Genomic DNA, 15,202 nt, shown 5'->3' on the forward strand with positions numbered 1-15,202 from the left:
GTCAGGGCTTCAGAACTTACACTACAGAGGCCCAAACATAAACAAAACATCCTTTTTTAGTCTCGCCTGAATATTGTCCATTTGTAATGGTCCTGAGCATGACATACTTCATTGTGTGTTTATGCTGTTCACTGCACATGATGTTTATCTTGTTGACAACAACTGTGTACAGTTTCAGATCTCTAGGAACAGGCATTTTGGTGCTGTTGACCTTTTTGTATCAAAAAGTATATTCAAGTGATCCAAATATGTGCCAACTGTGCCAAACTGTTTTATTACAATCAATTTTAGCTCCTCTATGATCATAAAACATACATTTTGATGTTTTGTAGGCCACTAATACCCATTATAACTGCTAAAAACAATATATGTGAAAATGTGTAAATATGAGTTTACCCATGAATTTCCCATATAGAGGTTAAAAAAAATATATATATATATATATTTTTATATTGGTATAATAATACATATATCTAACAAAATGCACGTCCAAAAGGCTAATAAAATCAGAAAACGTTATGCGCAAAATCCTGCCTTACGCACGAGAATACAGAAGATTCTGTGTCAATAAGCCCTTTGTCCCGCCCCTCTTTCTAAAGCTATTCTTATTGGCTAGAATAATATGTCAATCAAATACTTCTACGTCACTCACATGCAGCACTATTTAGATGTAAACAGACTAATCCATGTGCGTCGCAAGCGGCGCATTTTTTCCTCCGGAGGCTGAAGCAAACAAACCCGTGGACAGAAAAATGTGTGGATGGTCTCATTCTGTAGGAAACAGTCTGAAGAACAGAAGGATACCCAACATTATCTTATAGGTCAAACAGGTCATTTGTTATGGACGGAGAAATGCGCCGGACAAGCGCATTCTCGTCCGGCGAGAAACAAAGAAAAGTTTGTTTACTTGACAATATCTCGAAATCAGAAAACTTCAGTAAAAATACAAGTGTATATTGTTTTTCAATGGTTCCTTATGGACAGACTGAGCACAAGGATGAACAGAATTAAAGCCGTTTCGTCCATTATAAACACAAACAGGACATGCGTTTGTAAAAGTTGAGACTTTCTCACAAACTATTGGCAATTGCTTCTTGGGGCAAATTATTCTATGTAAATCAATGACATATTCGTTTTGTTGAGAAAATACTCTTTAAAATGATGTATAACTTATGGTATTGACCACGGAAATAAAAGTGATGATGTAAGAGTATATTTGAGATATAGAAAATGCTCGCCGGCGGACAGGATGTGACAGATTAATGTTTAATGTTTAATGTTTAATGATTAATGATTAATGATTAATGTTTAATGTTTAATGATTAATGTTTAATGTTTAATGTTTAATGTTTAATGATTAATGATTAATGTTTAATGTTTAATGTTTAATGTTTAATGTTTAATGTTTAATGATTAATGTTTAATGATTAATGTTTAATGATTAATGATTAATGATTAATGATTAATGTTTAATGTTTAATGTTTAATGTTTAATGTTTAATGATTAATGATTAATGATTAATGTTTAATGTTTAATGTTTAATGTTTAATGATTAATGTTTAATGATTAATGTTTAATGTTTAATGATTAATGTTTAATGTTTAATGATTAATGATTAATGATTAATGTTTAATGTTTAATGTTTAATGTTTAATGATGAGATATTTATTTATGGATCATAGACTTTTTATCAATTTAATTTTCTTCGTTTTTAAAACACATTTAAAGCTTCAGCTTCAGGAGCGTCTGGACCAATCAGAGCCAAGGACGACGTGAAGGAGCGAGATGCAGCCAATGAGCTGCAGGCGTCTGTGACCCATGACTTTAAACTGAACTAAAGACCACCACAGACCTGAGGGCCCCTGAGCTGAGGGCCCCTGAGGGCCGCGGACCTGAGGGCCCCTGAGGGCCGCGGACCTGAGGGCCCCTGAGCTGAGGGCCCCGGACCTGAGGGCCCCTGAGGGCCGCGGACCTGAGGGCCCCTGAGCTGAGGGCCGCGGACCTGAGGGCCCCTGAGGGCCGCGGACCTGAGGGCCCCTGAGCTGAGGGCCCCGGACCTGAGGGCCCCTGAGGGCCGCGGACCTGAGGGCCCCTGAGGGCCGCGGACCTGAGGGCCCCTGAGGGGTGATGTCTTGAAATGTTTCTGTCCGAAAAACTAAAGAACGTCATAAACGCTGTGAAAATGGAACGTTTAGTTTAAACTCACGATGTTTTCATGTTTTATCTGTATGACACCAGCAGCATGAACACGGACTTCATCATGACTTTAGCATGAACACTGACTTCATCATGACTTTAGCATGAACACTGACTTCATCATGACTTTAGCATGAACACTGACTTCATCATGACTTTAGCATGAACACTGACTTCATCATGACTTTAGCATGAACACTGACTTCATCATGACTTTAGCATGAACACTGACTTCATCATGACTTTAGCATGAACACTGACTTCATCATGACTTTAGCATGAACACGGACTTCATCATGACTTTAGCATGAACACGGACTTCATCATGACTTTAGCATGAACACGGACTTCATCATGACTTTAGCATGAACACGGACTTCATCACCGCCGCGGCCGGATCCTCCACATTAAAGTCACATGTGTCGTGCACATCGTGCGTTCTCCGCGGTGCGATTGGTGCGTTTTCTTACGCTCTCGACGCTTTGAGCGCGTAAGTCGCATGTGCGCAGACAGCTCAAGCGCCCGTGTACAGTGGCCGGTGCATAAACCTTTCAAATGTACACGCGCTCAGATTTTGCGTCGGGCGCGATGAGGCCGCGGCGTCTGTACCAGGCTTTGATCATGACTGCAGCATAAACACGGAGCAGCTCTCATTGGCTGCTGGAGCAGCTCTCAGCTCTCATTGGCTGCTGGAGCAGCTCTCAGCTCTCATTGGCTGCTGGAGCAGCTCTCAGCTCTCATTGGCTGCTGGAGCAGCTCTCAGCTCTCATTGGCTGCTGGAGCAGCTCTCAGCTCTCATTGGCTGCTGGAGCAGCTCTCAGCTCTCATTGGCTGCTGGAGCAGCTCTCAGCTCTCATTGGCTGCTGGAGCAGCTCTCAGCTCTCATTGGCTGCTGGAGCAGCTCTCAGCTCTCATTGGCTGCTGGAGCAGCTCTCAGCTCTCATTGGCTGCTGGAGCAGCTCTCAGCTCTCATTGGCTGCTGGAGCAGCTCTCAGCTCTCATTGGCTGCTGGAGCAGCTCTCAGCTCTCATTGGCTGCTGGAGCAGCTCTCAGCTCTCATTGGCTGCTGGAGCAGCTCTCAGCTCTCATTGGCTGCTGGAGCAGCTCTCAGCTCTCATTGGCTGCTGGAGCAGCTCTCAGCTCTCATTGGCTGCTGGAGCAGCTCTCAGCTCTCATTGGCTGCTGGAGCAGCTCTCAGCTCTCATTGGCTGCTGGAGCAGCTCTCAGCTCTCATTGGCTGCTGGAGCAGCTCTCAGCTCTCATTGGCTGCTGGAGCAGCTCTCAGCTCTCATTGGCTGTAACTTGAGCTTTATTTCTTGGATCTTTGTGTTTCATGTTTGATGTAAAAGTTTGTTTGAATAAAATAATCACAAAACGTTTGAACATTTTATTTCAATGGTTCAGCACAAAACCCCGCCCTCTCCTGTGATTGGTCAGGTCAGTTTAAACCCCGCCCTCTCCTGTGATTGGTCAGGTCAGTTTAAACCCCGCCCTCTCCTGTGATTGGTCAGGCGTTGCAGCGGTTGGTTTTGCAGCAGGTCCATCCTGGTCTGAGGCAGTTCTTCAGCACCGTGCAGCCCTTCTCCCCCGAGACTGAGGAACACAGGGAGAACATGAGGAGAACATGAGGAGAACATGAGGAGAACATGAGGAGAACATGAGGAGAACTTAAGGAGAACGTGAGGAGAACTTAAGGAGAACGTGAGGAGAACGTGAGGAGAACGTGAGGAGAACATGAGGAGAACTTAAGGAGAACGTGTGGAGAACTTAAGGAGAACGTGAGGAGAACGTGAGGAGAACGTGAGGAGAACATGAGGAGAACTTAAGGAGAACGTGTGGAGAACGTGAGGAGAACGTGAGGAGAACATGAGGAGAACTTAAGGAGAACGTGAGGAGAATGTGAGGAGAACGTGAGGAGAACATGAGGAGAACATGAGGAGAACATGAGGAGAACATGAGGAGAACATGAGGAGAACTTGAGGAGAACATGAGGAGAACATGAGGAGAACTTAAGGAGAACGTGAGGAGAACTTAAGGAGAACGTGAGGAGAACTTAAGGAGAACGTGAGGAGAACGTGAGGAGAACGTGAGGAGAACATGAGGAGAACTTAAGGAGAACGTGTGGAGAACGTGAGGAGAACGTGAGGAGAACATGAGGAGAACTTAAGGAGAACGTGAGGAGAATGTGAGGAGAACGTGAGGAGAACATGAGGAGAACATGAGGAGAACATGAGGAGAACATGAGGAGAACATGAGGAGAACTTGAGGAGAACTTGAGGAGAACATGAGGAGAACTTGAGGAGAACATGAGGAGAACTTGAGGAGAACATGAGGAGAACGTGAGGAGAACTTGAGGAGAACGTGAGGAGAACGTGAGGAGAACTTGAGGAGAACTTGAGGAGAACGTGTGGAGAACGTGAGGAGAACGTGAGGAGAACATGAGGAGAACATGAGGAGAACTTGAGGAGAACATGAGGAGAACATGAGGAGAACATGAGGAGAACTTGAGGAGAACTTGAGGAGAACGTGTGGAGAACGTGAGGAGAACGTGAGGAGAACGTGAGGAGAACTTGAGGAGAACGTGAGGAGAACGTGAGGAGAAGGTGAGGAGAAGGTGAGGAGAACTTAAGGAGAACGTGAGGAGAACGTGAGGAGAACGTGAGGAGAACTTGAGGAGAACGTGAGGAGAACGTGAGGAGAACGTGAGGAGAACATGAGGAGAACTTAAGGAGAACGTGAGGAGAACATGAGGAGAACATGAGGAGAACATGAGGAGAACATGAGGAGAACATGAGGAGAACTTAAGGAGAACGTGAGGAGAACTTAAGGAGAACGTGAGGAGAACTTAAGGAGAACGTGTGGAGAACGTGAGGAGAACGTGAGGAGAACTTAAGGAGAACGTGAGGAGAACGTGAGGAGAACATGAGGAGAACATGAGGAGAACTTGAGGAGAACTTGAGGAGAATGTGAGGAGAACGTGAGGAGAACATGAGGAGAACATGAGGAGAACATGAGGAGAACTTAAGGAGAACGTGTGGAGAACGTGAGGAGAACATGAGGAGAACATGAGGAGAACATGAGGAGAACGTGAGGAGAACGTGAGGAGAACATGAGGAGAACTTAAGGAGAACGTGAGGAGAACATGAGGAGAACATGAGGAGAACATGAGAACATGAGGAGAACATGAGGAGAACATGAGGAGAACTTAAGGAGAACGTGAGGAGAACGTGAGGAGAACATGAGGAGAACTTAAGGAGAACGTGTGGAGAACGTGAGGAGAACGTGAGGAGAACATGAGGAGAACTTAAGGAGAACGTGAGGAGAACGTGAGGAGAACATGAGGAGAACTTAAGGAGAACGTGTGGAGAACGTGAGGAGAACGTGAGGAGAACATGAGGAGAACTTAAGGAGAACGTGTGGAGAACTTAAGGAGAACGTGAGGAGAACGTGAGGAGAACATGAGGAGAACTTAAGGAGAACGTGTGGAGAACGTGAGGAGAACGTGAGGAGAACATGAGGAGAACTTAAGGAGAACGTGTGGAGAACGTGAGGAGAACATGAGGAGAACATGAGGAGAACATGAGGAGAACTTGAGGAGAATGTGAGGAGAACGTGAGGAGAACATGAGGAGAACATGAGGAGAACATGAGGAGAACTTAAGGAGAACGTGTGGAGAACGTGAGGAGAACGTGAGGAGAACATGAGGAGAACATGAGGAGAACATGAGGAGAACTTGAGGAGAACATGAGGAGAACATGAGGAGAACTTGAGGAGAACATGAGGAGAACATGAGGAGAATTTGAGGAGAACATGAGGAGAACATGAGGAGAACATGAGGAGAACATGAGGAGAACTTGAGGAGAACATGAGGAGAACATGAGGAGAACATGAGGAGAACATGAGGAGAACTTGAGGAGAACGTGAGGAGAACGTGAGGAGAACGTGAGGAGAACATGAGGAGAACTTGAGGAGAACGTGAGGAGAACTTAAGGAGAACGTGAGGAGAACATGAGGAGAACATGAGGAGAACATGAGGAGAACATGAGGAGAACTTGAGGAGAACGTGAGGCGAACATGAGGAGAACATGAGGAGAACATGAGGAGAACATGAGGAGAACTTGAGGAGAACATGAGGAGAACATGAGGAGAACATGAGGAGAACTTGAGGAGAACATGAGGAGAAGGTGAGGAGAACTTAAGGAGAACATGAGGAGAACGTGAGGAGAAGGTGAGGAGAACATGAGGAGAACATGAGGAGAACATGAGGAGAACGTGAGGAGAACGTGAGGAGAACGTGAGGAGAACATGAGGAGAACTTAAGGAGAACGTGTGGAGAACGTGAGGAGAACGTGAGGAGAACATGAGGAGAACTTAAGGAGAACGTGAGGAGAACGTGAGGAGAACATGAGGAGAACATGAGGAGAACTTGAGGAGAACTTGAGGAGAATGTGAGGAGAACGTGAGGAGAACGTGAGGAGAACATGAGGAGAACATGAGGAGAACATGAGGAGAACTTAAGGAGAACGTGTGGAGAACGTGAGGAGAACGTGAGGAGAACATGAGGAGAACATGAGGAGAACGTGAGGAGAACGTGAGGAGAACATGAGGAGAACTTAAGGAGAACGTGAGGAGAACATGAGGAGAACATGAGAACATGAGGAGAACATGAGGAGAACTTAAGGAGAACGTGAGGAGAACTTAAGGAGAACGTGAGGAGAACGTGAGGAGAACGTGAGGAGAACATGAGGAGAACTTAAGGAGAACCTGTGGAGAACGTGAGGAGAACGTGAGGAGAACATGAGGAGAACTTAAGGAGAACGTGAGGAGAACGTGAGGAGAACATGAGGAGAACATGAGGAGAACTTGAGGAGAACTTGTGGAGAACGTGAGGAGAACGTGAGGAGAACATGAGGAGAACTTAAGGAGAACGTGTGGAGAACGTGAGGAGAACATGAGGAGAACATGAGGAGAACATGAGGAGAACATGAGGAGAACTTGAGGAGAACTTAAGGAGAACGTGAGGAGAACTTAAGGAGAACGTGAGGAGAACTTAAGGAGAACGTGTGGAGAACGTGAGGAGAACGTGAGGAGAACATGAGGAGAACTTAAGGAGAACGTGTGGAGAACGTGAGGAGAACATGAGGAGAACATGAGGAGAACATGAGGAGAACATGAGGAGAACTTGAGGAGAACATGAGGAGAACTTGAGGAGAACGTGAGGAGAACGTGAGGAGAACGTGAGGAGAACATGAGGAGAACTTGAGGAGAACGTGAGGAGAACTTAAGGAGAACGTGAGGAGAACATGAGGAGAACATGAGGAGAACATGAGGAGAACATGAGGAGAACATGAGGAGAACTTGAGGAGAACGTGAGGCGAACATGAGGAGAATATGAGGAGAACATGAGGAGAACATGAGGAGAACATGAGGAGAACTTGAGGAGAACATGAGGAGAACATGAGGAGAACATGAGGAGAACTTGAGGAGAACTTGAGGAGAACATGAGGAGAACATGAGGAGAACATGAGGAGAACTTGAGGAGAACATGAGGAGAACATGAGGAGAACATGAGGAGAACTTGAGGAGAACATGAGGAGAACATGAGGAGAACATGAGGAGAACATGAGGAGAACTTGAGGAGAACTTGAGGAGAACATGAGGAGAACATGAGGAGAACATGAGGAGAACATGAGGAGAACTTGAGGAGAACATGAGGAGAACATGAGGAGAACTTGAGGAGAACTTGAGGAGAACGTGTGGAGAACGTGAGGAGAACGTGAGGAGAACATGAGGAGAACATGAGGAGAACTTGAGGAGAACATGAGGAGAACATGAGGAGAACATGAGGAGAACTTGAGGAGAACATGAGGAGAACATGAGGAGAAAATGAGGAGAACATGAGGAGAACTTGAGGAGAATGTGAGGAGAACGTGAGGAGAACGTGAGGAGAAGGTGAGGAGAACTTAAGGAGAACATGAGGAGAACGTGAGGAGAAGGTGAGGAGAAGGTGAGGAGAACTTAAGGAGAACGTGAGGAGAACGTGAGGAGAACTTGAGGAGAACGTGAGGAGAACATGAGGAGAACTTAAGGAGAACGTGAGGAGAACGTGAGGAGAACGTGAGGAGAACATGAGGAGAACATGAGGAGAACTTGAGGAGAACTTGAGGAGAACTTAAGGAGAACATGAGGAGAACTTGAGGAGAACGTGAGGAGAACTTAAGGAGAACTTGAGGAGAACTTAAGGAGAACGTGAGGAGAACGTGAGGAGAACGTGAGGAGAACGTGAGGAGAACATGAGGAGAACTTAAGGAGAACGTGTGGAGAACGTGAGGAGAACGTGAGGAGAACGTGAGGAGAACGTGAGGAGAACATGAGGAGAACTTAAGGAGAACGTGAGGAGAACGTGAGGAGAACGTGAGGAGAACATGAGGAGAACATGAGGAGAACTTGAGGAGAACTTGAGGAGAACGTGAGGAGAACGTGAGGAGAACATGAGGAGAACATGAGGAGAACATGAGGAGAACTTAAGGAGAACGTGTGGAGAACGTGAGGAGAACGTGAGGAGAACATGAGGAGAACATGAGGAGAACATGAGGAGAACATGAGGAGAACATGAGGAGAACTTGAGGAGAACATGAGGAGAACATGAGGAGAACTTGAGGAGAACTTGAGGAGAACATGAGGAGAACATGAGGAGAACTTAAGGAGAACATGAGGAGAACTTGAGGAGAACATGAGGAGAACATGAGGAGAATATGAGGAGAACATGAGGAGAACTTGAGGAGAACATGAGGAGAACATGAGGAGAACATGAGGAGAACTTGAGGAGAACTTGAGGAGAACGTGTGGAGAACGTGAGGAGAACGTGAGGAGAACGTGAGGAGAACGTGAGGAGAAGGTGAGGAGAACTTAAGGAGAACATGAGGAGAACGTGAGGAGAAGGTGAGGAGAACTTGAGGAGAACGTGAGGAGAACGTGAGGAGAACTTGAGGAGAACATGAGGAGAACGTGAGGAGAACATGAGGAGAACATGAGGAGAACATGAGGAGAACATGAGGAGAACTTAAGGAGAACGTGAGGAGAACATGAGGAGAACATGAGGAGAACATGAGGAGAACGTGAGGAGAACTTAAGGAGAACGTGAGGAGAACTTAAGGAGAACGTGAGGAGAACGTGAGGAGAACGTGAGGAGAACATGAGGAGAACTTAAGGAGAACGTGTGGAGAACGTGAGGAGAACGTGAGGAGAACGTGAGGAGAACATGAGGAGAACTTAAGGAGAACGTGAGGAGAACGTGAGGAGAACGTGAGGAGAACATGAGGAGAACATGAGGAGAACTTGAGGAGAACTTGAGGAGAACGTGAGGAGAACGTGAGGAGAACATGAGGAGAACATGAGGAGAACTTAAGGAGAACGTGTGGAGAACGTGAGGAGAACGTGAGGAGAACATGAGGAGAACATGAGGAGAACATATGGAGAACTTTAGGAGAACTTGAGGAGAACATGAGGAGAACATGAGGAGAACTTGAGGAGAACATGAGGAGAACATGAGGAGAACTTGAGGAGAACATGAGGAGAACTTGAGGAGAACATGAGGAGAACTTGAGGAGAACATGAGGAGAACATGAGGAGAACATGAGGAGAACATGAGGAGAACATGAGGAGAACATGAGGAGAACTTGAGGAGAACATGAGGAGAACTTGAGGAGAACATGAGGAGAACATGAGGAGAACATGAGGAGAACATGAGGAGAACATGAGGAGAACTTAAGGAGAACATGAGGAGAACTTAAGGAGAACATGAGGAGAACATGAGGAGAACATGAGGAGAACATGAGGAGAACTTGAGGAGAACTTGAGGAGAACTTGAGGAGAACATGAGGAGAACTTGAGGAGAACATGAGGAGAACTTGAGGAGAACATGAGGAGAACATGAGGAGAACATGAGGAGAACTTGAGGAGAACTTGAGGAGAACGTGTGGAGAACGTGAGGAGAACGTGAGGAGAACGTGAGGAGAACGTGAGGAGAAGGTGAGGAGAACTTAAGGAGAACATGAGGAGAACGTGAGGAGAAGGTGAGGAGAAGGTGAGGAGAACTTGAGGAGAACGTGAGGAGAACGTGAGGAGAACTTGAGGAGAACGTGAGGAGAACGTGAGGAGAACATGAGGAGAACATGAGGAGAACATGAGGAGAACGTGAGGAGAACTTAAGGAGAACGTGAGGAGAACTTAAGGAGAACGTGAGGAGAACGTGAGGAGAACATGAGGAGAACGTGAGGAGAACATGAGGAGAACGTGAGGAGAACGTGAGGAGAACATGAGGAGAACATGAGGAGAACATGAGGAGAACGTGAGGAGAACTTAAGGAGAACGTGAGGAGAACTTAAGGAGAACGTGAGGAGAACGTGAGGAGAACATGAGGAGAACGTGAGGAGAACATGAGGAGAACATGAGGAGAACGTGAGGAGAACATGAGGAGAACATGAGGAGAACTTGAGGAGAACTTGAGGAGAACGTGTGGAGAACGTGAGGAGAACGTGAGGAGAACGTGAGGAGAACGTGAGGAGAAGGTGAGGAGAACTTAAGGAGAACATGAGGAGAACGTGAGGAGAAGGTGAGGAGAAGGTGAGGAGAACTTGAGGAGAACGTGAGGAGAACGTGAGGAGAACTTGAGGAGAACATGAGGAGAACGTGAGGAGAACATGAGGAGAACATGAGGAGAACGTGAGGAGAACGTGAGGAGAACTTAAGGAGAACGTGAGGAGAACTTAAGGAGAACGTGAGGAGAACGTGAGGAGAACATGAGGAGAACGTGAGGAGAACGTGAGGAGAACATGAGGAGAACGTGAGGAGAACATGAGGAGAACATGAGGAGAACATGAGGAGAACGTGAGGAGAACGTGAGGAGAACATGAGGAGAACTTGAGGAGAACGTGAGGAGAACATGAGGAGAACGTGAGGAGAACGTGAGGAGAACATGAGGAGAACGTGAGGAGAACATGAGGAGAACGTGAGGAGAACATGAGGAGAACATGAGGAGAACGTGAGGAGAACATGAGGAGAACATGAGGAGAACATGAGGAGAACATGAGGAGAACGTGAGGAGAACTTAAGGAGAACGTGAGGAGAACTTAAGGAGAACGTGAGGAGAACGTGAGGAGAACATGAGGAGAACGTGAGGAGAACATGAGGAGAACATGAGGAGAACATGAGGAGAACATGAGGAGAACGTGAGGAGAACTTAAGGAGAACGTGAGGAGAACTTAAGGAGAACGTGAGGAGAACGTGAGGAGAACATGAGGAGAACGTGAGGAGAACATGAGGAGAACGTGAGGAGAACGTGAGGAGAACATGAGGAGAACATGAGGAGAACTTGAGGAGAACTTGAGGAGAACGTGTGGAGAACGTGAGGAGAACGTGAGGAGAACGTGAGGAGAACGTGAGGAGAAGGTGAGGAGAACTTAAGGAGAACATGAGGAGAACGTGAGGAGAAGGTGAGGAGAAGGTGAGGAGAACTTGAGGAGAACGTGAGGAGAACGTGAGGAGAACTTGAGGAGAACATGAGGAGAACGTGAGGAGAACATGAGGAGAACATGAGGAGAACGTGAGGAGAACGTGAGGAGAACTTAAGGAGAACGTGAGGAGAACTTAAGGAGAACGTGAGGAGAACGTGAGGAGAACATGAGGAGAACGTGAGGAGAACGTGAGGAGAACATGAGGAGAACGTGAGGAGAACATGAGGAGAACATGAGGAGAACGTGAGGAGAACGTGAGGAGAACATGAGGAGAACATGAGGAGAACATGAGGAGAACGTGAGGAGAACGTGAGGAGAACATGAGGAGAACGTGAGGAGAACATGAGGAGAACGTGAGGAGAACATGAGGAGAACATGAGGAGAACGTGAGGAGAACATGAGGAGAACATATGCTGCGGCACATGTTTCTCAGACTAAGTTATTGCAGTTCAACATTTGCAGGTCAAAGGTCACATCAGTGCCTTGGTCGTGATCAAATATTTACTCATGAAGTAACATGAGTACACAACATGAGTACATGAGTACACAACATGAGTACATGAGTACATGAGTACACAACATGAGTACATGAGTACATGAGTACACAACATGAGTACATGAGTACATGAGTACACAACATGAGTACATGAGTACATGAGTACATGAGTACACAACATGAGTACATGAGTACATGAGTACACAACATGAGTACATGAGTACATGAGTACATGAGTACACAACATGAGTACATGAGTACATGAGTACACAACATGAGTACATGAGTACACAACATGAGTACATGAGTACATGAGTACACAACATGAGTACATGAGTACATGAGTACATGAGTACACAACATGAGTACATGAGTACATGAGTACACAACATGAGTACATGAGTACATGAGTACACAACATGAGTACATGAGTACATGAGTACACAACATGAGTACATGAGTACATGAGTACACAACATGAGTACATGAGTACATGAGTACACAACATGAGTACATGAGTACATGAGTACACAACATGAGTACTTTGCTCTAGTCCAGGGGTGGGCAAACTGTGGCCCGCGGGCCACATGTGCCACGTTTGTCTTTATAATCTGGCCCGCCAAACATGCCAAGCAATATTTCAAAAAAGAAAAAACTTGAATCCTTCATAAATATGACGTGTAATGAATGAAATGATAGATAGATGTTCAATAGCCTATATTTGACAGAAAAGTGATATTTTATCTGATATTTAATTTTTTTGATTTTAAATTTGTCACACTAATGATCGCGGGCCGGCCTCCGCTACAGGAGTCCAATATGGCCCAGCCCTGGAAGTAAAAGTATTAAAGAGTAAAAAAGTAAATACACAAACTGAGACAACAACAAGAGTAGTAGTAGCAGTAGTAGTAGTAGTAGAGCAGTAGTAGTAGTAGTAGTAGTAGAGCAGTAGTAGTAGTAGTAGAGCAGTAGTAGTAGTAGTAGTAGTAGAGCAGTAGTAGTAGTAGTAGTAGTAGTATTTGTACCTCTGGTGTAACAGGCCTGGAGCTCGGGGCCTGAGCACTGCAGGATCATGTTGTTGACCATCAAGAAGTCTTCACCGTAACACTCAATGTAGTTCTGCCCTGAAATATATTTAAAAGTACTGTTACTGCATGAGTACAGGTGAGTCCTGCTTTAGTCCTGGTTTAGTCCTGGTTCAGTCCTGGTTTAGTCCTGCTTTAGTCCTGGTTTAGTCCTGCTTTAGTCCTGGTTTAGTCCTGGTTCAGTCCTGGTTTAGTCCTGCTTTAGTCCTGGTTTAGTCCTGGTTTAGTCCTGCTTTAGTCCTGCTTTAGTCCTGGTTTAGTCCTGGTTTAGTCCTGCTTTAGTCCTGGTTTAGTCCTGGTTTAGTCCTGCTTTAGTCCTGCTTTAGTCCTGGTTTAGTCCTGGTTCAGTCCTGGTTTAGTCCTGGTTTAGTCCTGCTTTAGTCCTGCTTTAGTCCTGGTTTAGTCCTGGTTCAGTCCTGGTTTAGTCCTGCTTTAGTCCTGGTTTAGTCCTGCTTTAGTCCTGGTTTAGTCCTGGTTTAGTCCTGGTTTAGTCCTGCTTTAGTCCTGGTTTAGTCCTGGTTTAGTCCTGGTTTAGTCCTGCTTTAGTCCTGGTTTAGTCCTGGTTCAGTCCTGGTTTAGTCCTGCTTTAGTCCTGGTTTAGTCCTGCTTTAGTCCTGGTTTAGTCCTGGTTCAGTCCTGGTTTAGTCCTGCTTTAGTCCTGGTTTAGTCCTGGTTTAGTCCTGCTTTAGTCCTGCTTTAGTCCTGGTTTAGTCCTGGTTTAGTCCTGCTTTAGTCCTGGTTTAGTCCTGGTTTAGTCCTGCTTTAGTCCTGCTTTAGTCCTGGTTTAGTCCTGGTTCAGTCCTGGTTTAGTCCTGGTTTAGTCCTGCTTTAGTCCTGCTTTAGTCCTGGTTTAGTCCTGGTTCAGTCCTGGTTTAGTCCTGCTTTAGTCCTGGTTTAGTCCTGCTTTAGTCCTGGTTTAGTCCTGGTTTAGTCCTGGTTTAGTCCTGCTTTAGTCCTGGTTTAGTCCTGCTTTAGTCCTGGTTTAGTCCTGGTTTAGTCCTGGTTTAGTCCTGGTTTAGTCCTGCTTTAGTCCTGGTTTAGTCCTGCTTTAGTCCTGGTTTAGTCCTGCTTTAGTCCTGGTTTAGTCCTGGTTTAGTCCTGGTTTAGTCCTGGTTTAGTCCTGCTTTAGTCCTGGTTTAGTCCTGCTTTAGTCCTGGTTTAGTCCTGGTTTAGTCCTGGTTTAGTCCTGCTTTAGTCCTGGTTTAGTCCTGGTTTAGACCTGGTTTAGTCCTGGTTTAGTCCTGGTTTAGTCCTGCTTTAGTCCTGGTTTAGTCCTGCTTTAGTCCTGGTTTAGTCCTGCTTTAGTCCTGGTTTAGTCCTGCTTTAGTCCTGGTTTAGTCCTGGTTTAGTCCTGCTTTAGTCCTGCTTTAGTCCTGGTTTAGTCCTGCTTTAGTCCTGGTTTAGTCCTGCTTTAGTCCTGGTTTAGTCCTGGTTTAGTCCTGCTTTAGTCCTGGTTTAGTCCTGGTTTAGTCCTGCTTTAGTCCTGGTTTAGTCCTGGTTCAGTCCTGGTTTAGTCCTGCTTTAGTCCTGGTTTAGTCCTGGTTCAGTCCTGGTTTAGTCCTGCTTTAGTCCTGGTTTAGTCCTGCTTTAGTCCTGGTTTAGTCCTGGTTTAGTCCTGGTTTAGTCCTGCTTTAGTCCTGGTTTAGTCCTGCTTTAGTCCTGGTTTAGTCCTGGTTTAGTCCTGGTTTAGTCCTGGTTTAGTCCTGCTTTAGTCCTGGTTTAGTCCTGCTTTAGTCCTGGTTTAGTCCTGCTTTAGTCCTGGTTTAGTCCTGGTTTAGTCCTGGTTTAGTCCTGGTTTAGTCCTGCTTTAGTCCTGGTTTAGTCCTGCTTTAGTCCTGGTTTAGTCCTGGTTTAGTCCTGGTTTAGTCCTGCTTTAGTCCTGGTTTAGTCCTGGTTCAGTCCTGGTTTA

The 15,202-nt window shown here is 45.9% G+C and overlaps 2 protein-coding genes across 3 annotated transcripts in view; one reads left to right on the forward strand and one right to left on the reverse strand.

Moving 5' to 3' along the window:
• The window catches only part of LOC140350835 (cystatin-F-like), a gene marked incomplete at its 3' end in the record, with an annotated part of 240,847 nt that overhangs the window by 6,822 nt on the left and 218,823 nt on the right, over positions 1 to 15,202 (forward strand). The window lies entirely within an intron of this gene.
• The window catches only part of LOC140350916 (uncharacterized), a 131,011-nt gene continuing 119,442 nt past the window's right edge, over positions 3,634 to 15,202 (reverse strand). For both annotated transcript variants that reach the window (XM_072436497.1, XM_072436496.1), the window contains 2 exons: positions 13,234 to 13,332; positions 3,634 to 3,790 (listed from right to left, as the gene is read on the reverse strand). In XM_072436497.1, coding sequence (XP_072292598.1) covers positions 3,705 to 3,790; positions 13,234 to 13,332 — 185 coding nt within the window. In that variant the 3' untranslated portion in view covers positions 3,634 to 3,704. The remainder of the gene's footprint in view (positions 3,791 to 13,233; positions 13,333 to 15,202) is intronic.

Source organism: Eucyclogobius newberryi, unplaced genomic scaffold (assembly GCF_026437365.1).
Source record: "Eucyclogobius newberryi isolate DKJ021-1_F unplaced genomic scaffold, fEucNew1.0.hap1 SCAF_8, whole genome shotgun sequence".
Taxonomy (NCBI): Eukaryota; Metazoa; Chordata; class Actinopteri; order Gobiiformes; family Gobiidae; genus Eucyclogobius; species Eucyclogobius newberryi.